The 27409-nt window shown below is 43.1% G+C and overlaps 1 protein-coding gene across 6 annotated transcripts; it reads right to left on the bottom strand.

Annotated features, from left to right (window-relative positions):
• Positions 1-6010: 6010 nt before the first annotated feature.
• LOC119954746 (protein mono-ADP-ribosyltransferase PARP11) lies at positions 6011-25777 on the bottom strand. Of its 6 annotated transcripts, none has more exons than XM_038780286.1 (8): positions 25758-25777; positions 19775-19920; positions 16129-16249; positions 13031-13106; positions 8922-8994; positions 8711-8841; positions 7024-7175; positions 6011-6588 (listed from the first exon to the last, which is right to left on the bottom strand). In XM_038780286.1, exons 2-8 carry the CDS (start codon positions 19892-19894, stop codon positions 6263-6265), a joined length of 999 nt encoding a protein of 332 aa, XP_038636214.1. In that variant the 5' UTR covers positions 19895-19920; positions 25758-25777; the 3' UTR covers positions 6011-6262. The 6 variants fall into 6 exon arrangements, with proteins under 6 accessions (XP_038636214.1, XP_038636212.1, XP_038636211.1 ...); XM_038780284.1 differs by lacking the exon at positions 25758-25777 and adding an exon at positions 25313-25724; XM_038780283.1 differs by lacking the exon at positions 25758-25777 and adding an exon at positions 25430-25724.
• Positions 25778-27409: the final 1632 nt, after the last annotated feature.

Below are 27409 nucleotides of genomic sequence, written 5' to 3'. Positions count from 1 at the left end.
ATTTGCCTCTCGGCATTGCATTCCAGATTTCAACCGCTCGCCCACTGCACAAAAAGATTTTGATGCTGCTGCTAGTTCTTTTTTTGCCAATGATCCCAAATCCGTGTCCTCTGGTTCTCGACCCTTCTCCCAAGGTAAAACGTTCCTGTCCATCTGCTCTGCCTAGAGCTCTCATGATTTATATTTGAATTAAGCAGTATATTTAAAGTCGTGTCTGCAATGTGCTAACATACTTCTTGTAACACTTCTCAATCACATATGATCAAAAATAGTTTTTCCATGACCACATCCCTCAGTTTCCAGTCTCCACCACATCAATGGCCATCATCAGCCTCTCAGAGGCCACTAGCTCCGGGCAATGATACCGGTCTCGTTGGTGACACTAACATTGAATAAGACAGGGATATATCTTCTTCGGTTTAGCAGCAGAATACATTGTGCACATCCAATTTACGCACGCAATGCCATGGGAGATCCTCTGTGATCTAAGAAAGGAAGATACTTTCATTTACATCTAGCATGCCATCAATGTTGGTCAGAAAATACCTGTCGGTTAAGACAACTGGATCTCAGTTACTATAAATAATACTGGACTGGATGGTCCCAAGCATCAACTTCAAGAATGCAAAGAATTGCACCTAGTAATTTGACAGGATACACTTCAGCTGCAAAAAAAACCCTTGTGAATTACATAATGTCTGCATTCCAAACTTACCATGAGCAAGGCAATGTGAAATCCTGTAGTAAATATACATCCTGTAAAACTTTATTTTTGCATATAATTACTCATTGCCATCTGATAGTTTGGCAATTATTGTCTAATGCAATCTTCTTGGAAGCATAGAAACTAGGAGTAGGAATAGGCCATTCGGCCCTTTAAGCCTGCTCCTCCATTCAATACGATCATAAGCTGATCATCGAACTCAATGCCATATTCTCGCTTTCTCCCATACCCCTTGATGCTATTAATATCTCAAAAGGAGGGAAACCAATAAAATTATTCAAAGCATTTTCTGAAAATATTTCATTCACCATGAAACATTTGTGACCTTTAAGTTACTAATGAGAGGAACATAGAACTTGGGAGTAGGCCATTTGGCCCTTTGAGCCTCTCAGCCACTCGTTAAGATCATGTCTGGTCTGATTGTGGTCTCACCTCCACTTTCCTGTGACTCCTCCATAATCCTGGACTCCATTGTCTACTGAAAATCTATCTCACTCAGCTGTGAATAAATGCAATAGTCCAGCCTCCACTCATTTCTGGGGAAGAGGAATCAATAAGCTAATGACTCTCAAGAGAAAATAAATTAACCTAATCTTGGTCTTGAAATGGAGACCTCATTCTTAAACTCTGCCAAGTTCTATCTCCCTAAGAGGAGGAAACATCATCCGGATATTCAGCCTATTAAGTTCCCTCAGGGTCTTATATGTTTCAATAAGGTCACTCCTCAACCTTCTAAATTCCAATGGGTACAGGCCCTACTTGTTCAACCTTTCTTCATTGAACTAAGCCTTACATCCCAGGAATGTGTCCAGTGAACCTCCGCTGAGCTGCAAAAACAATTACCGTATATACTCGCGTAACATGCGACTTTTGAGCACCTAATTTGAAGCCTAAATTTCGCGGGTCGCATGATACGCGAGATACAAAAATTGCGGGTGTGAAGTGCTGGCCAAGATAAGTCAAATAGCATCCAGTAGTTAATGAAACTGTTATACAGGTATTTATTTTTGAACATAATGATATATGAAACAGGAAAACATTGGTTATTTAACATTTATTAAAATGTAAAAACATTAAAACAAACTAATGCAGGTAAACTAAAATCCTTCGAATTCGCTTTCATTGTCATCGTCAAATAAAGCTTGGAATTCTTCTTCATCGAGGCAGTCGTCATACTGATCATCTTCCAATTTTTGTTTTTCTTCTTAACACAAAGTCATGTCTTTTCATGAACCGCGTACACCATCCGGGACTTGCAGTAAACTCATGAATGCCCATGTTTCTAGCTTCTCGTAAAGCATAAAGTCTTATTTTAGATCGTGTTATTATGTAACCATTTTCCCAATTTTCGGACACCCACTTTGAGACTTCATCTTCTAACTGCGGCCAATGACATTTCGACCCGCGATTTGCGCATTTATAGGAAGGACTTGCCATCAATTGTTCTTTTTGCTTTCTCCAGTTTCGGACACAGCTTTCTCCGACACCAAACAGGTTTCCAGCTTTAACATTGTTGCTTTGTTCCGCTTCGGCAACAACTTACAGTTTCCATTTGGCTGTATATTTCTTCGCTGATCTTTTCTCCATTTTTGCTAAGGGTCGATTGTGTCACCTGTTAGGTGCCGTGACTGTTTATTATTGGGTTTAGTTCCGTGATTAGAAACCGCAAACCAGCTGTTTCTCATTCGGCAGTTTTAGGCGGAAAGCTTACCTGAGTGTCAGCTGTCATGTCAAAAAAGTGACTCGCATGATACATGAGGTATACCATAAAAGCATGTTTTTGGGCCGAAAATTTAGGGGTCGCATGATACGCGAGATCGAAGGATACGCGAGTATATACGGTATATCCTTTTTCAAATAAGGGGACTAAAACTGTACACAGTACTCCTAAGATGCGGTCACACCAAGGTCCTGTAGATCTGCAGTAAAACATCTCTACCTTTATAAAAGCAAAATACTGCTGGAAATCTAAAATTAAAAACAGAAAATGCAGTTTTGGCAGCATCTGTGGAGAAAGAAACAAGTTTCGAGTCTAATATGACTCTTCATCAGAACTCTGTTCACTCAGTTTCTCGTTCCACAGATGCTGCTGAGTTTCTCCCAGCATTTTCTATTTCCTTACTTGCATATTTCATTCTCCTTGCGATAATGCTAATTTCTGTCAATTAGTAAGCAAAAGCCTCATGATTCTTTTGAAAAAGTATTACATTTGCATACTCTTTATGCCATACAATTCTTACTTCTTGGTGTCACATATCAACTTTCCATTGTAATTAATGACAAGAACCCATGTAAATTGCAGTTGCCTAATGTTGCCATTGGATAGTGCTATCTGAAAACAAACTACCAATATTTTTTTCTTGGTGCATAACATTTCCAATGTTCAAGCAAAATCGGAAACTTGAGTATTTATATTTTTCACAATAACATGATTGAATTTAGCAATTGATTTATTTTGTCCATTTTAATGTCTACTGTAATTGTTTTGCAGAGGGCCCCAACCTTTCTCAAAAGCCTTGCTGCAAATTTGTGTCTTTGCACAGAGCTGAGAAGCAAAACAACAAATTTGGATCATCAATCTGAACTCATGCACTGCGCACAATTTTATAGCATGTATCCACTGTACAGCGTGAGCTGCATTAATGGAATGTTGTCGATTAGTGCTTTGCAGTTTCTTGCCGGTGGATTTTTGCAATTATTTGAAGAGAATGCAGAGGACTGATTTTAATAACTTTATTTGGAAGCAAATGTTTTTTTTGAAGTCTGTGTTTGTATACACCCTCCTATGTATCAGTATAGAAAAAAGATTCCTGTACTCATTACACGCCTGTTATTACAGATCAAAGAGAAAGGTATGGGGGAGGGGGGGGGTGGAAGAGGAGAAATCTTGCCTTTCTGTGCAAATATTAGTTCAATTTAAGAAAGATGAATTTTCAAGCTGCCCAAGTTACTCACTCATTCACGTGTGTTGACATTTAGAAATTCTTAGCATTTGATTTTTCTATCTGTCAAAAAAGGTTTGTCCCATATCTCTGTGTTTAAGTGCTATCCAACCACCAAGACCAAGCTGCACCGGGAGCCTTGCATCTGTTAACCTGGCCCAATCCCTCACAACAGACCAGGATCTCGATGGACCAGGAGACATTTGAACTAACATTCGCAGACAGAAAAGCAAGACCCCTGCTGGGTTTATCCTTATACTTTTTTTTAATGATGTGGAGATGCCGGCGTTGGATTGTGGTGAGCACAGTAAGAAGTCTTACAACACCAGGTCAAAGTCCAACAGGTTTGTTTCAAACACTAGCTTTTGGAGCACTGCTCCTTCCTCAGGTGAGGAAAGAGCAGTGCTCTGAAAGCAAGTGTTTGAAACAAACCTGTTGGACTTTAACCTGGTGTTGTAAGACTTCTTACTTTTTTTTTAGAACAAGATGCACAAAGATGGGAAACAACTTCTGTCCAAACTCCTGGGCATTTACCTCCCTTTTTTTTTAAACTCCTAAAGCATATAGATCTGAGCATATGAAGAAACTAGGAAGGTAAAGAGAGACCATGAAAGAAGCCCAGATCCAAAATATTTTTAAAAAATTTAAGAAGCTCGTTAAAAAGCCAAATAATTGTTAACTTAGATATGGGATCATTTTGGAACGAAAAATACCAGGCTGCACTTGAGATTGAGGGGATAATTAAGATTTTTAATAAAGTATCATAATGGATTGGAAAAGCCAGCCAAACGGGCACTACTGGTCTTCCAGAAAACCAAATTAAAGCATTAATTAATTTAAAAGTAGATGGTCAGCATTGAAGAGTACTGGGGGAGCTTGCATGGAGTGATTTTAGTTTAGCCTGACTGTCCATCTCTCACACTGCCCTAATCTCTTCACACTGGAGCAGAAACAATTAAGGCGCCATGATAAAGGGGTTTAATGGGAAGAATGGGGATGGATAATTTCACTCGGCAGTGGAGCAGTATAAAGGGTCATCAAGACAGAACTGTGGGAGAGGTGAGGAATAGGGGAGGTTGGGGTCAGGTGAAGCCATGGAGCAGGTGAGAAATGGGACAGGTGAGGCACAGGCTCTTGCATTTTTTTTTTTAAAGGAAATTTGCATAAATATATGAAACATAAGCTCCCACGGCATGGGGTTAGAAGTAGGATTAGTTTAAAATTATACTAGTACTTCCATTAAATCCACTCTAATCTCCTGAACTGTACTTTGATGCCCACAAGACAGGTCTACTGACATTTCTACCTTCAGCTGGATTAATGTTTTATAATGCTAACAGCAAATATGAATTTATGCTATAAAGTAATGTTGTGGTTACTGGTGAGAACATCAGCAGATTTCAACCAGGATTCCAGTTCCCCAATTATTTTGTTTCAAGGTTTAACGGTTAGATATTTTTCATGGGGCCACGAAACAGGTGAGACAGTTACCCAAGAGCTAAAATCAAGTTCTCAAGTCAGAAAGTTGTGGGTTCAAGACTCACTCCAGAGACTTGATCACAATATTCAAGGTTGACACCCTGGCGCAGTACTGAGGTAAGTGCCATAATGTCAGAGGGGCAGAAATGAGGGCTTGCTGCACTGTAAGAATTGCTGTCTTTTGGATGGGACACTAAACCGAGGCCCTCTCAGCCATTTCAGGTAAATGTAAAAAAAGAATCACGGCAGCATTTCGAGGAAGAACTGGTCAATATTCGTCCTTCAAACAATATTAAAATGGATTAACGTGGTTATCACACTGCTGTTGGTAGAAGTTTGTTTTGCACAAAGTGGCTGCACATTCCTTACATTGCAAAGTAACTACACTTCAAAAGTACTTTGTTGTCTGTAAAGTGCTTTGAGACATCCTGAGGTCATGAAAGATGATTATATAAATACAAGATTTTCTTTCTCTCCTGGTCCATCGAGATCCTGGTCCATTGGGAGGGATTGGGTCAGGTTAACAGATGCAAGGCTCCCGGTGCAGCTTGCCCGCTTTGGAATAGCAGGAATCCCAGAGGATGATCTAGTCAGAAAAGAGGTTGGGGGAGAGAGAGAGAGAGAGAGAGAGAGGAGAGAGAGAGAGAGAGAGAGAGGGGGAGGGGGGGGGGGGGGGGGGAGAGAGAGAGAGGAGAGGGAGAAGAGAGGAGAGAGAGAAGAGAGAGAGAGAGAAGAGAGAGAGAGAGACCTCTAAGTCTCCTAAAGGACCTCTTCACCCATTCATTCAAGATTTACTGAGCAGAGCGGAAGGTAAACAGCAGATAATCTACACAACCAGCCTCCACAATATCATCAGGATCTCATGTATGTGGTACAGTGCAGGTTTACTCAGATTCACGTGGCAGTTATGACCTTGACCATACAGCGGGTGGTGCAAGATTTCAGTCCAACCCCTGTGCAAATGTTCCATCGCCACCCACTTTCTGAAAGGCTGGGGTATCAGAGTCAGCCTCAACAGTTCAAGGAATGGTTACACCTATAACATAATTTAATTGAAGGTTTTTTTTTTAAATAGGTGTTTTCCTGCTTCTTCAATCAATAATTTCTTAATTTGAGATTAAGTAAATTCAATTAGGTATTCTGGATAAATATGGTTGGAATCAAATACTACAAAAATCTTTGGATTCCATTTGTTGTCAACACAGCTGTCATACAGGTTCACCAGACTTCCATCTTTTGAAGGAGGCCGAATATATTTGGGGTCTCCAGTAGTATAGTCACCCACGAGAACTCGAGCGAGGAACATAGTCTTAAATTGCGACCTCCACCGATGAGGTGCAGACGGGGACAGCGCTGTTCCCAGTGGGTGCAAGGAATCCTCATACGTTTCATTGGTGCGGCAGTAACGGCTGGAGTACAAGGAGTCACGAGCAAAATAGGTCCCTGTGAAAAGATTCAAAACGTACCTCAATAAACTCCTAATAAAAAATTTCATATAGATTTGACAACTTTACTTAGGAATGCACTGTGGTACAGTGGTCAGCACTGATGCCTCACAGCACTAAGGACCCAGGCACAATTCTGGCTTTGGGGTGACTGTGTGGAGTTTCAAAGTTCTCCGTGTCTGTGTGAATTTCCTCCGGGTGTTTCCGAAAGATGTGCAGGTTAGGTGGATTGGCTCTGCTAAATTGCCCCTTAGTTCCAAAGGTTAGCTGGGTTTATGGGGTTCCGGGAATGGGGCATGGGAGTGGTTCTGGGTCGGGTGCTCTTTCAGAGGGTCTGTGCAGACTTGATGGGCCGAATGATCTCCTTCTCCATTGTAAGGATTCTATGAAGTGTAAATCTTTGTGAAATCACCCTGATATAATTGCTACCTACCTTTTCCATATACTGTAGCATGCAATCCATTTATTCTCCAGTCAAAGTTCTGTGAACATATTGCTTCTACAAACTCATTGCCTGTGCCATGAAATAGCATCTTCTCATTCAGTTCTATCCCATTTCTCATCTTCTTCAAATGAACTTTCTTTCTGGAATAGGAAAAGTAAAAGGACATGACAAGGTTATCTGCATTGACACTATTTTGTTCAGCACATATGAGCTTGGATGTTGGGCTCTGTGTTGGGCTGATCTAAACCATAGACATATCAGACAGCAGAATATAATTCATGCAGTAAAATAGGTTACTAGATTGAGGTGTGACAAAATCAATTACAAATTCTCAAGATCCATAATTCAAGTTCAATGAATGGGCATTCAGAAATGCACGAGTTAGTCAAAGGCCCTCAGTGTGGACTTATTAAAGGCAATTTACGCATGGCAAATTTAATGGAGTATTTTGAAGTGACCAACTGTAGGAAAGAATTGCAGTAGATCTGGTGTATTTGGATTTTCAGGTGTTCAAGAAAGTGTCTCCCACCTGGAGCACTGTTTACATTTCTGGCATCCTTACTTAAGAAAATGGTTACCTGATTTGGAGGCAGTCCAGAGAAAGTTCACTAGGCTGTCCCTAGGGTTTGTCACATTAGAAAAGTTGAGCAGGTTGGGCTTATCTCATTGGAGCTTAGAAGAATGAAAGGTGATCTTATTGAAACCTAGCACACAGTGGTTAGCACTGCTGCTTCCAGTGCCAGGAATCCGGGTTCAATTCCCAGCTGAGGTCACTGTCTGTGCAGAGTCTGCACGGGTTTCCACCAGGTGCTCCGGTTTCCTCCCACAAGTCCCGAAAGACGTGCTTGTTAGTTGAATTGGACATCCTGAATTCTCCCTCAGTGTACCTGAACAGGCGCCGTAATGTGGCGACTAGGAGATTTTCACAATAACTTCATTGCAGTGTTAATGTATGCCTACTTGTGACACTAATAAAGATTATTATGAGACTTTGGGCTTTGAGGACACAGGAGTACATAACTGCTTTAGATGTGGCAGGATTCAAATTCATGATATCTAGTGTTTTATTTCTTTTTCCTTATTGACATCAAACTGTATTTTTTACATCTGAATACTTTTATGCATCAAAATGAAAAGGGGAACATTTTCTACAATTCAATTTTCTTAAATATGCTCTGTTTAACATGCATAAATGATGGTTTGGTTACTTCAAAAATTAATTTCCATATCAATTAGACATATGATTAAAGACAGATGGAAAATACCCTCAGATCTGTCTGTGTGGAGTTTTCACATTCTCTCCCTGTCTGCGTGGGTTTCACTCCCACAACCCAAAGATGTGAAGGTTAGGTGGATTGGCCATGCTAAATTGCCCCTTAATTGGAAAAAAAAAGGATTGGGTACTCTAAAATGTAAATAAAAGATTTCTCCTAATTTTACACCGGATTTTACTTTTAGGCTGACTTGAATCTGAGGAAAAGTCAATCTAAGCTGCCATTGGCACGTTCAGCATTGAAAGCAGCATAAATGTCGATGTGAGACAAATCAAGGAAACTCCAGGCAAAGCTATGAGAAACATTATTTTTACTTTAATGCACATTCTTGTACAACAAAAAACTTCAAACTATTCTGGAGAAAAGCTAAACAAAAGAAACCAGATATCCCTGTGTCTTACCTGCAATAGAATTCCCACAAGTCTAAATTCTGAATTCGTTGAATTTTCTTGATTCGATTCTGATCCATCGATTGTCCAAAGAGTTTTGCAACTTCCAGATATTCATTTGAAACTTTGTGCAATGGACCGAGCTAAAACAGAGTTGATTATTTAATTTGATAGGTCATGATGAATACTTGGTTTCTGAAATAAGTTGCCTGAAATGACGTACCTGATAAGGTTTGTCTCGGTCTATACTGTCCCAATGTAAAGGGATGGGGATTTCTTCATTTCCACATATAAAACTTGGAAAAGATGTCATAACAAACAGGCATTAAAAAGTTACCATTCGATAGTATAAATTAATATAAAATGCAGATATATTAACCACAAACATCGCACTCTATGGCAAGAATTTTATGCCGTCCCCGATGTAATTTTGGAGGCGGGGAGCATTTAATCAGAGAGCAGGTGCAGGGTGGGGATCCCCACTGCCATCCTGCCTCAATTGAGACTGGTGTAGGGAAACTCATGAATGACCTTTCTGTCCACTGCCAATCGAGGCCCTTAACTGGGCAATTATTGCCCACCATGCCCCTAGTGGCATTGCCTACTTCCGACTGGCCAGCAGCTCCCAGGCAATGGGATTCTCACCCATGGGGTCATTGATTTGGGGAAAATCGCCACTGGCCACAAAAGATTCAGAAAAAGAGAAGAGTTACAGTACAGGAAGAGGCCATTTGGTCCATCATGTCTGTGCTGGCTCTCTGTAGGAACAATTCCCCAGCCTTCTCTCCATTACCCTGCACATTTGTCCTTTTCTGATAATAATCCAATTCCCTCTTGAATGTCTTAATTGACCCTGCCTCCACCACAGGAGGCCATCTAGTCCATAATGCCTGTGCCGTCTTTTTGGAAAAGATTTCCAATTTGCCCCGATCTCTTGGTCTTTCCCCATGTATTTTTCCCTACCACTATTTATCCAATTCCCTTTTGAAAGTTACAAGTTAATCTATTTGCAGCACCTTTTCAGATGGGGAATTTTCTCATCTACCCTGTTTCTACCCCCCCCCCTCACCCACTCTCCACCCCCTCCCCCCACTCTCAATTGTCAGAAAGGTTACTGACCCTCCTTCCAATGGAAACAGTTTCCCCTTTTTATTCTATGAAGATTTCGCTCAAATTTTGAACACCTCTGTTAAAGGCTCCTCATGTCCACTGCTACAAGGAGAACAACTCCTGCATCCACAGTCTATCCATGTAACCCAAATGCCTCAAGTCTGAACCATTATCATTATTCTTTTCTGCACTTTCGCTAAAGCCTTCCTATCCTTCCTAAAGTGTAGTGCCCAGAAATTAACACAATATTCCTGTTGATGTCTAGCCAATGTTTATAAAGGTTGAGCATAACTTCCGAGGGGCCAAATGGCCTTCTTCTGCTCATATTTCCCATGTTTCTTGCCTTTGTATACCAGCTTATAAAGCCACAGGTCTTGTGTGCTCCTTTATAAAGCCAACCGTCTTGTATGCTTTTTTAACAGCCTTCTCAACTTGTCCCGCCATGTTCCTTCAGACTGGAAAGTAGAAAATATAACCTCGGGCAGCACGGTGGCACAGTAGGTTAGCCCTGCTGCCTCATGGCGCTGAGGTCCCAGGTTCGATCCTGGCTCTGGGTCACTGTCTGTGTGGAGTTTGCACATTTTCCCCGTGTTTGCGTGGGCTTCACCCCCACAACCCAAAGATGTGCAGGCTAGGTGGATTGGCCACGCTTAATTGACCCCTAATTGGAAAAAAATTAATTGGGTATTCAAAATTAACAAAAAAAACAACAAAAATATAACCTCTCTCTTCAAAAAGGGAGGGAGGCAGAAAACAGGAAGCTATAGGTCAGTTAGCTTGACATCTGTCATGGGGAAGGTGCTAGGATCAATTAGTAAGGGGTTTATAACTGGTCATTTAGAAAAACTCAAGATAATTGGGAAGAATCAGGATGGTACTTCGAAAGGGAAATCATGTTTAACCAATTTATTAGAGTTCTTTGAAGGAGTAACATGAGCTGCAGATAAAGGGGAGCCTGTAGGTGTATTGAATGTGAATTTGCAGAAGCTGTTTGACACGGTGCTACTTAAAGGTTATTGTGCAAAGTAGGAGTTTGTGGTGTAGGGGCTAACATATTTGCAAAGATTAGCCGGCTGACGGAAAACAGAATGTGCATAAATGGATCTTTTTCTGATTGACAGGATGTGATGTGTTTTTAAAAAATCATTTTACTGGATGCGGGTATCTCTGGCTAGGCCATCATTAATTGTCCATCCTCAAGTGATGTCCCACAGGGATCTGTGCTGGGGTCTCAGCTTTTTACACTTTGTATCAATGACATGGATGAGGGGAGTGGTTGGTAAGTTTGCAGACAACAGATAGGTAGGAAAATATGTTGTGAAGAGGATGTAAGGAAGTTGCAGATGGGTATAGATAGGTTAAGTGAGTGGGCAAAAATCTCACAGATGGAATATAAAATGGGTATATATGAAGTTGTTCATTTTGGCAGGAAAAATGAAAACAGTAGGGTATTACTTAAACAGATAATGACTGCAGAATTACAAGGTGCAGAGGGACCTAGTGTTAGTATGCAGGTACAGCAAGTAATTAAGCAGGCTAATGGAATGCTATCCTTTATTATGAATGGAATTGAACTTAAAGTAAGAAAGTTATGCTTCAATTATGCAGGGAATTGGTGAGACCACATCTTGACTATTGTGTGCAGTTTTGGTCTCCTTCTTTAAAGAAGGATGTAAATGCGTTGGAGCGATTCAGAGATTTAGATTGATATCTGGAATGAGTGGGTTGTCTGATGAGGAAGGTTTGGACAGACTGGGCTCATTTCCACTGGAGTTTCAAAGATTGAGGGGAGACTTAATTAAAGTGTATTAGATCCTGAATGATATTGAATTAGGTAGACATGTAAAGAATGTTTCCTCTTTTGGGTGAATACAGAAGTAGGGGACACTATTTTAAATTAGGGGTCGCTTTTTTAGGAAAACGATGAGTGAGAGCGAGAGAGAGAGAGAGAGAGAGAGAGAGAGAGAGAGATGGGAATGTGGATTTGAGTCACAATCTCATTAAATGGCGGGGCAGGATCGAGGGACCAAACGGGTTATTTCTGCTCCTAACATATTTCTGTGCTTAAACCACCTGGTACCGCTGTTCTTCAGCCCCTTAGACAATACCATTTCATTCAGATTGCATTGCCTCGCCATGTTATTCCTCCAAAATACATCACTTCACAGTCTCTGAAATTGTTAGGTCAGGCCAATAGGAAAACACCCAGCTTTTTTTTTGATCATGCCATGGCTGCTTTCATATCCACTGGAATGTGAAGACGGAATATTGATTTAGAACATAGAACATACAGTGCAGAAGGAGGCCATTCAGCCCATCGAGTCTGCACCGACCCACTTAAGCCCTCACTTCCACCCTATCCCCGTAACCCAATAAACCCTCCTAACCGTTTTGGTCACTAAGGGCAATTTATCATGGCCAATCCACATTTGGACTGTGGGAAGAAACCGGAGCACCCGGAGGAAACCCACGCAGACACGGGTAGAACTTGCAGACTCCGGACAGACAGTAACCCAGCAGGGAATCGAACCTAGGACCCTGGTGCTGTGAAGCCACAGTGCTAACCACTTGTGCTACCATGCTGCCCTTGAATGTTGTAATCCAATGACGGTACCTCATTACTGGTTTCAGCACAGAATTATGTGTTCAGGCCCAGGAACGGGGTTTGAACCTTCCAATTCAAGGACTAGTCTGCTGCCAAAAAAGCTGAAATAACATCACCTCTAGTTCTACAACCCAAATGCTTCACTTCCCTTTGAAAACTGTGTTCTTAGTTTTTCTGCTATTCCTTCATTCTCCACAAGTTTGTCCTTTGGCAGGCCCAACCTTGCCTTGATTATCTTTTTAATATTAATATGCCACAGCAGACCTTTTTATTGCCTCTTATGTGAACTTATTTTCATACTCCTCTTGGTCTTTCTAAACTCCTTATCTGTTTCTCCTACTTTGATAAGATTTGTCTGATATTTATTTTTAATGTTTCTCTTTTGTGTCTTCATGAAATATGTTAACTTGTACACTTATCCCCTGTTAATATATGGTTCTGTTCCCTTCTATTTAACACATAGCCTCCTTTGTTATTTATGGGTGACAATATTCATTTAAACAGTTTAAAAGACTGAAGCGCCATTGTAGATTTGTCAGTAAGTCAGTAATTTGCAACCGATTATGAGGAAATGTTCATATTATTTCTACAAGTTCTTGCCTTCAGACAACACCAACCTGAAAGCAGTGACAGAGAAGGCTGCACGTTTCACTGGCCGCTGCTTCCCTGTTGCTGTATTGGTTTGTTTCATTGCTGCAACAGAAACACATTCCTATCACCGATACTTGTAATTTGTCAATCCAAACAAGACAATCATATAACATGTCTGCCACCAAAATCACAGGTTATCTAAGAGACAAAGTAAAGGAAAGCTACTTAATAGACAATCACGTAAACCCACGGGTGTCACGATAGCATTGTGGTTGGCACTGTTGCTTCACAGCGCCACGGACACGGGTTCGATTACTGGCTTGGGTCACTGTCTGTGCGTAGTTTGCACCTCCTCCCAGTGTCTGCATGGGTTTCCTCCGGATACTCCGATTTCCTCTCATAAGTCCCAAAAGACTTGCTTGTTAGGTAAATTGGATCTTCTGAATTCTCCCTCAGTGTACCCGAACAGGCGCCGGTGTGTGGCGACTTGGGGCTTTTCATAGCAACTTCACTGCAGTGTTAATGTAAGCCTACATGTGACACTAAAAATTATAGATTTGATTCATCAGAATAAAAACAAAGAATAAATGAACATGCTCTTCAATTCTTTTGCTATTTTAATTACTTCTTACACATTCCCAGTTAAACTTTGGTACATCAACTGCAAATGTATTGGTCACTAATTTGCTTTCCTTAGTACGAAGAAAAATTCAAAAATAAAAACAGGAAATGCTGAAAAAAACTCAGCGGGTTCCGAAGAGATGTATGGACTTGAAACTTTAATTCTGTTTCTCTCCCCATAGATGCTGCCAGAACCACTGAGCTTTTTTCCAGCACTCTATTTTCAGATTTCCAGCATCTGCAGGATTTTACTTCTGTAAAACCACACGATGTGTCTGAAGAAAAACAGAGGTTAAAAAGTAGGACATATCAGGAGAGAGAAGCCATTTAGGAAGGAATCTAATATGAAGAATTAGAATTGTAGCACTTTGGAATTCCAGTACGCTGTAAATGAAGTGGTGGAATATGGTGTGCACAGTTATACTTTGTGAAGTATCTGCCAGGTGGAATCGCTCTATCTTACAAAAGCAAAACTGGCAGATGCAGGTGAAAAATAAGTTACCCAGATATCAGGAAGCTAAGAATTTAATTCTACCTCTGGGATCTCACTTAAATTTATAATTAATTTTAGCAACAGTTTGTCAACATCAGAGTTTACTTTAAGCCCTTTCATGGACACCATGCAACGCATGCATAAAATATGCGTATTTCTTCCTCAGTTACTTGTATTGGAGTAGCAAGTCATACGATACCTTGTTCATTTGTACTCCACCCCCCCCCCCCCCCCCCCCCCCCCCCAGTCAGCAGGATTAAACCAGGCTGTTTACATCGGACATCATTCTGTTTGACCTTGTAACCCCATATCTAAAACCTACGTCATCCTCCATAAATACCGCTTTCTGTCCCCACCTCAGCTCACCTGCTGGGGTAAGCCTACTTGTGACACTAATAAAGATTATTATAGATTTGATTCATCAGAATAAAAACTAAGGATAAATGAACATACTCTTCAATTCTTTTGCTATTTTAATTACTGCGTACACATTGCCAGTCAAACTTTGGTACATCAACTGCAAATGTTGATGAACCAACATCATCAGTGCCTGTTACCGCTCAACCTTATTATTTCAATGTGCTCATGACTGATTTCCCACATTCTACCCTCTATAAACTTAAATTAATTCAAAACTTTGGCTGCTTGCATCTTAACTTGCACCAAGTCCTGATCGTTTATCACCCTTGTGCTCCCCTAATCTATGTTATCACTTGTATCAGCAATGTACCTCAAACTTGAAATTGTGTTCAAAACCCTCCATGGCTTTGTCCATACCTACCTCTTTGACCTTCTTCAGCCCTACCATCCTCCAAAAACTCTACATTCACCAAATTCTGGCATTAAATCGTTCCATCACTGCAGCATTGCCTTCAGCTGCCTGGGCCCAAATTCTGGAATTCCCTCCCAACACCTCTCACTCCTCCTTAAAGATATGCTCCTTATAATATCCCTCTTTGACCAATCTATTTTTGCTACATGCCCTAATATCCCCCTACACAGCCCTGTGTCCAATTTTGTTTGGTAAAACTATTAAGCGCCTTGGGATATTTTGCTATGTAAAAAGCACGATATAAATGCAAGTTATTATTGTTTTTAAAATAAAATAGAATTTAGTGCAGAAGGAGGCCATTTGGCTCATCGAGTCTGCACCGGCCCTTGGAAACAGCACCTTATCTTGGCCCACATCTCCACCCTATCGTCTTAACCCAGTAACTGGCATAACCTTTTGGACACGAAGGTGTCTAATTTATCATGGTCATCCACCTAGCCTGCACATCTTTGGACTGTGGGGGGAAACTGGAGCACCCAGAGGAACCTCACGCAGACATGGGGAGAACGTGCAGACTCCACACAGTCCCCCGAGGCTGGAATTGAACCCGGGACCCTGGAGCTGTGAGACAGCAGAGCTAACCACTGTGCCACCATGCCGGCCCATTTACGCGGGGAAGCCTGACTGTAAACACTGATAGCATATAGGGCTGTGCAGGAATCACAGTAAGCTAAATTCTGTCCATACTCAATATCCACACACATTTCCTAGCCAGATGACTGGAAAACAACCAGCAGTGGGAACCTGAACTTTTTCTTATCCCCAGCCAAGCAATTCTTCTTCTACCAGAAAATGTTGCAAACGCTCAGCGGATCTAGCAGTATGTGAAGGCAGAAACAGAGTTAATGATTCAAGTCAATAATCTTTCATCAGAACAATCGACCGGAAACACCTACTCCCATTTCTCCCTCCACAGATGCTGCCAGATTTGCTGAGTACTTCCAGCATCTTCTGCTACTATGTCAGATTTCAAGCATCTGCAGTAGTTTCCTCTCCTTTTGGTCAGTCTGGCTTTGTGCAGGCCAGAGATTCCACTATGAGGCCATTCTCACCAGACTACCCTTGACTTCAGCTCGATTTCCTAGCATGTTCCATTTAAATCACCAATCTTACATTGGTATTGAATCATTTTTTATTTGCACCAGTCATTAGCAGATCCATTAAACAAGGAATGTTACCTTGAAAATCTAACATGTAGTTGTATTTTGCAGTGGAAAATAAGAGACCACCTTGTGGATTCATCCTGTAAATCATTTCAATATCTTCGCTGCTCACAGAACAGGAAATATTGGGGTCCCTCTGAAATAAACATAGAAATGCCTAAGAAAACATAATGGATATTAAGGCCTCACTTCAGCACCACCAGAGTTATCTTAGTGTATATTTTTAAAATATTTCTGCAGTGATGCCATTTTTCAAATCTGTGCCAAATAATTAGCAGAATTGAGCTTTCCGAGCTAAAGCTCCCACTGTCAACATGTATATTGAAAGAAAAGGAAGCACATTTTCATTTGTAGTAAGGATAGTAAAAAAAAGTTGAAATGAAAATAGATTCATAAGTGGAACACTGAAAATGACAGAAGGGGCAACTCCCTCTCCTGAATGTACTGGCTGTTGCTGGAGTTCAACCCCACAGGACATGGGGCACTGGCTCTTGTTGGGGTACAGCCTCACAGGTCCAGATCTTTGCTGGAGTACAGTCCTACATGTTAATTTTATCAATTGAGGATGAGAATGCAGAGATGCAAGATACCGACTGGATGGTTACTTGTGCTCATAGAAAGAGATACTGACACAGGAGTGGAGTCAGGAGCTATATACACATGTCAAGTTTCACTCGGTGAATAAATCTATCCCAAGTGAAGCCCGTATCTGGTTTCCTCCTTTGCCAACTGAAAATATTTCCCAGAGCATGCCTATTTGAAGGGAAATAGACACGATAACATGGAATCAGCTATTCAGGACGAGGACAGCAATGACTGTGAAGTGACACCCAGAAAACAGCTGATTAACCCACATCCTTTTAAAGGCCCACAGTGCCTCTTCAAGGTAAAATATCAAAGAAGATGAAACAATGTGATCAACTCCTTTTGAAAATGAAGAGAAAGGTAGATGTGGAACCATACAATGACTGCAACGACATCAGTTAAAAAAACAGAAAGCTCATGGAACCAACAATGTGCTATCCTCTGATTCTGAAAGTAAAGAAAATTTGAAATCTGGAAAGCACAAATTGTACAAGTCGGTATATACTAAATGGAGATAAGAGCTGTGATTATGAAGACTCAGATTAGAGCTAACAGCTGTGAAACAAAGAATGGTGCATACAAAGCCAATCAACTTTGCAAAGATTGAATCCTCAGCTTTACTTGTCGCTGAAGGTAACCATGTGAAAGAAAAGAGAGAATGTAAAGCTGGAAGGTTGAAGAGTGTTTATTGACTAAAAAAGTACCAAATATTCCCGTCAATGTTCACAATGCTGTTTGTAATTTCGAGAAAATCCATGAAATTTCGATAAATGTTCATTGGACAATCAGAAAAGATTGGCGGTCAATCCGGGCTGGGGGCTCGCAGTTTTTGGGGTTGCAGTGGAGCCGGGAGTGCAGGAGGCGAAAGAGGCTGGTGTTCTGGCCTTTGCGTCCCTAGTAGCACGGCGGAGGATTCTTCTTCAGTGGAAGGATGCAAGGCCCCCAAGCGTGGAGGCCTGGATCAACGATATGGCAGGGTTTCTTAAATTAGAGACGGTGAAATTTGCCCTAAGGGGATCAGTGCAGGGGTTTTTCAGGAGGTGGCAGCCATTTCTGGACTTCCTGGCAGAACGATAGGAAAAGGCCAGTAGCAGCATCAGCCCGGGGTGAGGGGGGGGTTGTTTAGTTGTTTTGGACCGAAGGGACGGGCATAGTTGTTCTATGCTAATGGCGGGCATTGATTTATTTATTTCTCTATGTTTACACGTGGTGGGGGGGGGGGGGGGTTTGTTGAAGGGGCGGGCGCGTGTTTTGTGTGAATGGCGGGTGTTAATTTACCTCTTCCTTTGTGTATGCACGGGGGGGGGGGACGACACACACTAGTTTTTTTTCTGTTCTTTGTAAAAAAAAAACATTGTTACTTTTTGTTGTTGATACTTTATGAAAATTTTGAATAAAATTTCTTTTTTTTTTAAAGAAAAGATTGCCGGTGTTATACAAGAGACAGAAATGCAAAAGAAACACATTCAGGGGGGTCATCTCCAATTTGGACAATCAGAAACCTGACAAAGGGAAGCACGTTGTCTTTGATTTTAAAGAAGAGCGTGAAAACACACTGTTTGAAGATATCAGAGGGAATTCTAAAACCAAAGATGCAAGCCTATCAGAAGGAGAACAGAGAAAAGATCTAATAAAGATACGGAAAAAATATAGACAGAGTTGTAGGGAAACACCAGGGGGCATTCCATTAACTAATCATGCTATAGACATGAGAAACTCTGAACCAATAAAGCCACCCAAACCACGGAGACTGGTTCAATGAGAGACCAAAATATAGTGCAAGTTGGATATCTTGCGGAAACGCTGCGGTCACCGAACACAAAGTAGAGTTTGGGAGATTGCTAGTGAGCAAACTAATACTAGCTACCTGGGACTTTTCAAGTCTATTAAATTGGCTGACACAGATGCCAGTGACCTGGTGTTGGGGCAATGCTACTCGCCCTTCAACACTTTGAAGTATATGTTCAGCATGACAATTAATAAAGTTTAGCTGATACCCCAGACCTTAATCCACTTGCGTTTATAGAGAAGTTTAAAATCCAGAGCACTAGATTATTCCGTTGGAGTTTATTATAACAGTTTAATGCTAAAATTGTACACATTGCCGGATGGGTAATAGGGTTGTGGATGCTCTGTCATGGGTTTAAGAGCTGACTAGCTACCACGGTAGAGTTTGGGAAGGATGGATATGTATTCGTGATTTGTGTCTTGCATGCCTCATAATGGCCTTCAAAAGGGAATTGGATAATTACCTGGAGAGGAAAAACTTGCAAGGCCAAGGGGAAACAACAGGGAGTGTGGACAGCTGAATAGCTTTTGCAGAGAGCCAGCATGCATACAATGGGCCAAGTGGCCTCCTTTCTGTGCTGTAATTATTCTGTCATTTTTCCCAGGTAAGCTGCGTGACTTATCAAATGTGTAAGAATTGAACAATTCTCCCAAACTTGGCATGCTCACTAGCTTTACAGGAAAAGAATACAAGACCAGAAAAAATGAATTTCTCATCTGAGGGGCAATAATTTATTTGTTTGCCTTCAGCAGAATAAAATATTTCAATGTATTTCACTGAAGCATTTTAAAACAAAGTCTGACACAGGGCCACATAATGAGATAGTAGAGCAGATGACCAAAAGCTTGAACAAAAACATTTTAAGAAGTGTCTGAAAAGAGGAGAGTGAAAATAGTGAGGTCTAAGGACGGAACTGCAGGGATCAGCCTCCAGTCGTGGAGAGATTAAAATCGGAATGCTGAAGAGGCCAGAATTAAATAAGCACGGATATCTCAAGAGAGTTGGGAGGTTGGAGGAGATTAGACGGAGAGGGAGGCATTTGGAAACAAGGCTGAGAATTTTCAAATTAAGATGTGCTGACCTAAAGTGAGCTCAGTGGTGATGGGCGAATGGGACTTGGTGTAAGTTAAGACAGGAGCAGCAAAGTTGCGGGTGGACTCCAGCTCCTGGAGGGTGAAATATTAGAGGCTAGAATCTGTTTTCCATGATTATCAATCTCCTATATTGGCTCACATATCATTTCAAAATCATTACATGGTAAGTAAGGAAATAAAATAATAAGCACACCTCAAAAATGTGCCATTTTCCACATTCACCCAAATAGTACCAGTTCCACTGTGCATCAGATGTATCCATTTCCTCCACACTGCCCTCCTCCATCATTGAAGCATATTCCTCTCCAGCCATTGTTTAAATTACTGTGTGGTTGTTAGCTGCAATTCAAAATAATGAAAATATTACTGAACTGTTTGAACATCTTCTAATGACACAGCTTGGTTCAGTTGAATTAGGGCAGGGGACGCTGTTTCACAACCATCTACTTCATGCTGTTAAAATGAGTTGGTTGCAATTTAATTGCCCAGGTCACTTTCTTAAACTAGTGAATGCCAAACCTCTTTCAGAACTCTGCTGCTTTCAGTTTCAAATTCCTGAATGCTGCCTTCACTCAGTGTAACGCTAAAGGCCACCCACAAATTCTGGGAGTTGCACAACTAGGGAGAAGAGTTGTTCTAGTATTTAAGAACAAAGCCAATTACAGCACAGGAACAGGCCCTTCGGCCCTCCCAGCCTGCGCATATCCAGATCCTTTATCTAAACCCGTCGCCTATTTTCCAAGGATCTACTTCCCTCGGTTCCCTGTCCGTTCATATATCTGTCTAGATGAATCTTAAATGACGCTATCGTGCCCGCCTCTACCACCTCCGCTGGCAAAGCGTTCCAGGCACCCACCACTCTCTGCGTAAAAAACTTCCCACGCACATCTCCCTTAAACTTTCCCCCTCTCACCTTGAAATAGTGACCCCCCTTGTAATTGACACTCCCACTCTTGGAAAAAGCTTGTTGCTATCCACCCTGTCTATATCTCTCAATTTTGTAGACCTCAATCAGGTTCCCCCCTCAACCTCAGTCTTTCCAACAAAAACAATCCTAATCTACTCAACCTTTCTTCATAGCTAGCACCCTCCATACCAGGCAACATCCTGGTGAACCTCCTCTGCACCCTCTCTAAAGCATCCACATCCTTCTGGTAATGTAGTGACCAGAACTGCACGCAGTATTCCAAATGTGGCCTAACCAAAGTCCTACACAACTGTAACATGACCTGCCGACGCTTGCACTCAATACTCAGTCCGATGAAGGCAAGCATGCTGTATGCCTTCTTGACCACTATCGACCTGCGTTGCCACCTTCAGGGTACAATGGATCTGAACTCCCAGATCTCTCTGTACATCAATTTTCCCCAGGACTCTTCCATTGACCGTATAGTCCGCTCTTGAATTGGACCTTCCAAAATGCACCACCTCGCATTTGCCTAGATTGAACTCCCATCTGCCATTTCTCTGCCCAACTCTCCAATCTATCTGTATTTTGCTGTATTCTCTGGCAGTCTCCCCCGCTATCTGCAACTCCACCAATCTTAGTATCATCTGCAAACTTGCTAATCAGACCACCTATACCATCGTCCAGATCATTTATGTATATCACAAACAACAGTGGTCCGAGCACGGATCCCTGTGGACACTTTGAGATTTTGAGACACTCCCTTCCACCACTACTGTCTCCTGTTGCCCAGCCAGTTCTTTATCCATCTAGCTAGTACACCCTGAACCCCATGCAACTTCACTTTTTCCATCAACCTGCCATGGGAAACTTTATCAAACGCCTTACTGAAGTCCATGTATATGGCATCTAAAGCCCTTCCGTCATCAATTAACTTTGTCACTTCCTCAAAGAATTCTAAAGGGCTCCTCATCTTTGATTGCAACCATGCACGCATTTTGTTGTAATAGACTGTTGTTAGGCTGTTCTATTTCTGGTTGAGGCAGTTGAAAAAATGGTGAGGATTTTGTGGGAGCGGAGGACCAAGGTGGGGAGGGGGGGTCCTGCACAAACTCAGTCAGCAAGATGTGCTGCCTAGCCTTTTCCGGGGCTCAAGGATCAAGAGGAGGGAGAGTGGAGAGACCAGTAGCTGCAGTAAGATGAAGCTGAAGGCAGGGAGAGCAGGAAGTCATAGCCCACACGGGTTTACAAGATCTCCTATTAAGGGAAGGCAGTCTGGCTGCTCTCTGCTTCACCGGGGAAGCTGTTACATCACGTGTTGCACCACCAACTGTAACATAATAATATAATTGCTTATTGTCACAAGTAGACTTCAATGAAGGTACTGTGAAAAGCCCCTAGTCGCCACATTCTGGCACCTGTTCGTGGAGGCCGGTACAGGATTTGAATCCTCGCTGCTGGCCTTGTTCTGCATTACAAGCCAACTGTTTAGCCCACTGTGCTAAACCAGCCCCAACACAACAGCCCTAAACATAAGGCAAGGACCTCATTTTCTACACCTTCAGGTCACTCAAGGCTGAAACACTGGCCATGTTTAGTCAATTTGCAATGCATGCAACCAGGGTCATGAATGGCCTCTTCACCAAAGCAAACAACTTCATCTCCTGTATGAAGACAGCAATACAGGAAGACAGATCCTGACTTTTGTCAGGATTGTGCCTTTTTCAGAAGCATACCGAGTCATTGACTGGACCCACGTGGCTTGTTCAGGGTACAAAGACCCTAGAATTTTCATGAACAGGGAGAGCCTCCATTTACTGAATACTCAGCCCACTGTACAAGTCTGTTGTTGGAGCTCAGGAGATGGGTGTTGCAGGCAAGCTCGATACAGAAGTTAATTCTGACCCAGTAAATGGACATTTCTCCAGTTTCTGATCAATTCCGCAATGTATATTCTTTACAACTTTGTTTAATTTTCATTTGACCTGTTCAATTTTTTACTCATTCATTAATTCCAATAAAGTTGCAGCTTCCTACCAGCTTTACCAACCCACATTCCACTCTTCCCCCCCCACCTCAGGTCAGGAACTTTCACTAACAAGAAGTTCATAACAGCGCAATGTACCGGGAACAATGAGATCTGATACTAGACTGCATGCAGATCAAACAAGCAAACATTTAAGTTTCAAATCAAAGTCTGGATCGGGCTGTGTCACAACCTCAGACCCCTTATCTGTATCTGTTCAGCTGTGAGTACAGTTATCCAAGATGTTATTTTTCCACAATAATGTCAATTAAAGCTTTCTGAAGGACTGGGTATAGTTCTGGGCAAGGATACACTGCGTTTGGAAGGAGGTCCAGTGCAGATTTATTAGAGTGTTACCAGCAGTTAGATAGATGATGAGGAAAGATTACATAAACTAAGCTTGTATTCCCTGGAATATCAAAAGTTAATGGGTGATTTGATGGAGGTTTTTAGGATTTGGAAAGATATGAATACTGTTGAAAAATAGATTATTTTTCTTCTGGTGGGGAAGTGTAGGAGAAAGGGATGTAATCAGAGACAGGCCATTCAGGAGAGAAGTTAAGAAACACTTCACACAAATGTTGAAGAATGGAACTCTCTTCTATAAAAAGCAGATGATGGTAGCGCAATTGACAATATTAAATCTGAGATTTAAGATTTTTTTATATCTATGGGCAATAAAGAACATGGGGCTAGGGTGGGTGGATAGAGTTAGGATACAGATCAGCTACGATCAAGACTTCAGGATTCATCCTGGGGTACTCAAGTGTAAGCAGTAGTTTGATGGGAATGATGAAAACATCTGCCAGCTTCGCAATTGGAAACAGCTCGCACATGCAGCCCCACAGCCGACAATCAATCATCAAGCCTATAAAAAATGATAAAGCTCCGATTTGCTTTAAGGATTATGCTGAATGGCTGGTGGAATGCAAAAGCTGATGGGCCGTGATGTCCAGCTGACAATCCATGTTTTTTTACAATGTGCTGGAGACTGTAAATGGCCCATCCGTCACTGTCACGGAAAGGTAGCATGAGCAGTTGGTGAGCTCCTGAACAAAGACCCAACCTCAGCAGATTCCCTGCATCAAATTGAGCAGTTGTGTGGGAAAGAAAGAACATCTCTTTCTCCTTCGATTGAAGAGGTGATAAAGACAATCAAATCAACCAAATAAGTCAAGACCACAGGCCCAGACTGCTTTCCCAAAGAGATTGGGAAGTGTAGTAGCACAGAGCTTGTTAACAAATTTATCATCTTCAAGAGTATCTGGGATCAGGAAAAGGTTTCACGGGACTTCCAGGTTGTCAGCATCTCGATGTGAAAAGGATCCAAAAACGTAATGTAGCAACTACCGAGGAATAGATCTTTTCTCAATCACAGCAAAGGTCCTTACAGAGTCCACAAGTCAACTTTGTAGATGAACCTCCGGAAATCAGTGAGGTTTTAGGGTTAATTGTGGGACAGCTAAAATAGTGTTTGTAGCAACACAACTACAAGAAAACTGCAGAAAGCAACATCAGGATCTATATATGCTGTTGTCTCTTAGCCCTAATTAAAGCTTTTGACCATGCAAATCAACCTGGTCAACAGAACTTGCTCAAGCTATAATATCCAAACAAGTTTGCCAATCCCTACATCTATTGAATGTTGGCCAGATTGATAGCACAGTGGTTACTTCACAGTGGCAGAGACCCAGGTTAGATTCCTGGCTTGGGTCACTCTCTGGGCGGAGTCTGCACATTCTCCCCATGTCTGAGTGTTTCTTCCCACAAGCTCAAAAGACACACTGTTAGGGAAATTGGACATTCTGAATTCTCCGTCAGTGTATCCGAACAGGCGAGGGAGTGTGGCGACTTGGGGATTTTCACAGTAGGTTCATTGCAGTGGTAATGTAAGCCTACTTGTGACATTAATAAAGATTATTGTCATAGTTAGATGCGTTTGTGCCTGTGACGAAATGGCCAGTACCAGTTGGATAAAGCGAGGACGCATTGTGGCTCCCCAAGTTTACAATCTCTTCTTTGCTGTAGTGCTTATGGAAGCCATCAGGGATATGCCTGCAACATCAATGTGTTCCATTCAGGGAAGCTCTTCAATCTCTTTCAACTGCGTACCTCCACCAAAGTCACAGAGGTAGTCATCAGGGACTCTTTTGTTTACAGATAACCATGTAATAGCTGCCCACAAGACATCCAAACTATGGCAAACAAAATCTCAGGTCCTGCCAAAACCGTTTGTCAACAAATCAGTACCTCCAAGATCAACGTTGTTTCAGCCAGCACCAGGCACAAGCTACAAAACACCAGGCATAACTGCTAACAGCACGAGTCTCAAGGTTGTAGAAAAATAATCACAGACCATTTGCAGTGTGCTCTCCAGGGATTCCGCTACTGAATAAGACATCAGTGCACACATCTAGAAAGCAGGTTCTCCCTAAGATGACAGCGATCTGTCAGAAGTATTAAGTTGAAGGCTAAAATCAAATTCTACTGAGCTCTCATCCACCCTGCTCAATATCCTGATTGAGCTTTGACAAAGCATCATCAGACTCGAAACGTTAGCTCTTTTCTCTTCCTACAGATGCTGCCAGACTTGCTGAGATTTTCCAGCATTTTCTCTTTCGTTCCTGATTCTGCTACAGGCATCACATCAATGGTCAGTGCCAATCCCTGTCCGACTCTGCTGTCATCAGAGGAGCCAGAGCAGATGAGGAAATTATTTACAGTTTTGATCGACTGGAATATCCAGGAATCTCCCGCCCCTCTGGTCCCATTGCGGCTGAACAAGCTCCACAACCTACCAGTGTATTGAGTAGGGGCTCCAGGCTGAGGAATTGCAGCCGCCCCCAGGGAAGGGGATTCCCCACATCTCTGGGAGAAAGGCCGAGGGGCTTCCACCCTCTTCCTCTTTCACTCACCCTGAGCTCTGCCTCTCCCGGCCGGGACTGGGGGGGACAAACCCTGAGGATTGAACCCGGGCTCCAGGCCCCGGCCGACACTCAATGCCCATTGGGGCGGACATTTTCCGGCGGTTACACTCCGTACTTCAGCTGCCCGGCTCCGCTCCTCGCACCGCCGCAGTAACTAACCGGCAGGGGCCGGAGCCTTGGGGATGGGGGCGGAGAAGGGGGAAGGGGGAAGGAGGAGACAGAGACACACAAAATCCCCCAGCTCGCTTCCGATCCTGTTGCCCGGGTGACTGACCAGCCTGTTTCCCGGATGTACCCGGAGTGCGCTGTCACTCACCGTTACGTCACAGCCAGTGGCGAGGAAACCTCTTTGGCCACGCCCCTCTGCCGGCCGCTCCCCGCCCAATCGCCGCACCCCCTCCTCGACCAATCGCCGCACCCCCTCCTCGACCTCACATCCGGTCCCGCCCCCACGCGCTGGCCTCGCCCCCCCCCTGCAACAGCTCCCGCCGTTGGCCCCGCCCCACCACTGTCCCACCTCCAGTGTTTTTCCAGAGGTTTCAGGGGTGTCAGAAGCCCCCTTCCCTCAGTCAGTATTCTGGGAAGGGAGTTCGTCTGCATGCCGTGCCTGCTGGTAAAGGATTATGTCTGTCACCCCCTTGTATGAGGTTGGCATGGAAGAAGTAGCGCAGACCATTGGCTTACTGGGGCCAGTCCTCATTGCATTTCTTTTTGCTTTGTTTCTTAACAGAGTTGTCATCGGGGAGTTTCGAAAAGGCTGCTCAGAATCCAGTGCTTGGTCCTCGTCGCCAATGTAGTAATTCCAGGCTCAACTCGAGCTTGACTTTCGCGAGTGTTAGGAACTCCAGCAGGTCCCCCGCCAGGCCGAGGCACAGGGTGGAGAAGCCGACCTCCACCCAAACAGAATCCGCCTTCGGGCAATCAACGAAGTGAAGGCTAAGACAACTGCCTCCTCACCCGCTTCCAGCCCCGGCTGATCTGACACACTGAATATGGCTTCCAGGGGACCTGAATCGAGTCTCACCATGTTGTTTGCTTGATGCTGTCTTTTTCCTGATAGGGCAGTGTGTATTATGGGTGCAACCATTGGTTATCCTAATTTAGCAAGTTCGTGTTCAGTCGAATCTGGAAAATGGGACTTGTGCATTGTTTTCGTAAAAGTAATCATGCTTTATGTTGTCTTATAATCCTGATAGTTAAGGGGGGGTTGGGAGCTGGGGTGCGGTGGAGGCGTTTGCGTTTTTTCTCTTCATTCTCTTGTCTTGTTAGTGGGAAGATGAGTGGAGCCAGAAGACGGCTGGAAGGTTGGGATGAGTGGAACCAGGAGAGAGGTGGATGGTTGGGATGAGTGGAGCCGGGAGAGGGGTGGAAGGTTGGGATGAGTGGAGCCGGGAGAGGGGTGGAAGGTTGGGATGAGTGGAGCCGGGAGAGAGGTGGAAGGTTGGGATGAGTGGAGCCGGGAGAGGGGTGGAAGGTTGGGATGAGTGGAGCCGGGAGAGAGGTGAAGGGTTGGGATGAGTGGAGCTGGGAGAGGGGTGGAAGGTTGGGATGAGTGGAGCCGGGAGAGAGGTGGAAGGTTGGGATGAGTGGAGCCGGGAGAGAGGTGGAAGGTTGGGATGAGTGGAGCCGGGAGAGGGGTGGAAGGTTGGGATGAGTGGAGCCTGGAGAGGGGTGGAAGGTTGGGATGAGTGGAGCCGGGAGAGGGGTGGAAGGTTGGGATGAGTGGAGCCGGAAGAGGGGTGGAAGGTTGGGATGAGTGGAGCCGGGAGAGGGGTGGAAGTTTGGAATTGGTGGGATTAGTTCACCCCCACTTTATTGAGGGTAGATCCCCAGATAGAGCCAATCTGTTTCAGGGTTTTTTCTTCTCTTTTGGTTCATTTTGATTTGATATTTAAGAATCCATGCCTTTATGCTTCATCAGCCTGGAGAAACATTTTGTTAGCCTGGGGAGGACAGGATTCTGGCTGA

The sequence above is a fragment of the Scyliorhinus canicula genome, chromosome 20 (assembly GCF_902713615.1).
Source record: "Scyliorhinus canicula chromosome 20, sScyCan1.1, whole genome shotgun sequence".
Taxonomy (NCBI): domain Eukaryota; kingdom Metazoa; phylum Chordata; class Chondrichthyes; order Carcharhiniformes; family Scyliorhinidae; genus Scyliorhinus; species Scyliorhinus canicula.
The sequence above is the reverse complement of the archived record's forward strand: the minus strand, read 5'-3'. Positions and strand labels throughout refer to the sequence as shown.

What these genes read in the sequence shown, in the direction of transcription:
- LOC119954746 (XM_038780286.1), bottom strand. Translation starts at nt 19,894, where the DNA reads ATGGCTGGAGAGGAATATGCTTCAATGATGGAGGAGGGCAGTGTGGAG. An exon ending in GAAAATGGCACATTTTTGAG is followed by an intron (nt 16,250 to 19,774) that starts GTGTGCTTATTA and finishes TGTTTATTTCAG; the next exon opens with AGGGACCCCAATATTTCCTG. An exon ending in TTCTCTGTCACTGCTTTCAG is followed by an intron (nt 8,995 to 13,030) that starts GTTGGTGTTGTC and finishes ATCTTTTCCAAG; the next exon opens with TTTTATATGTGGAAATGAAG.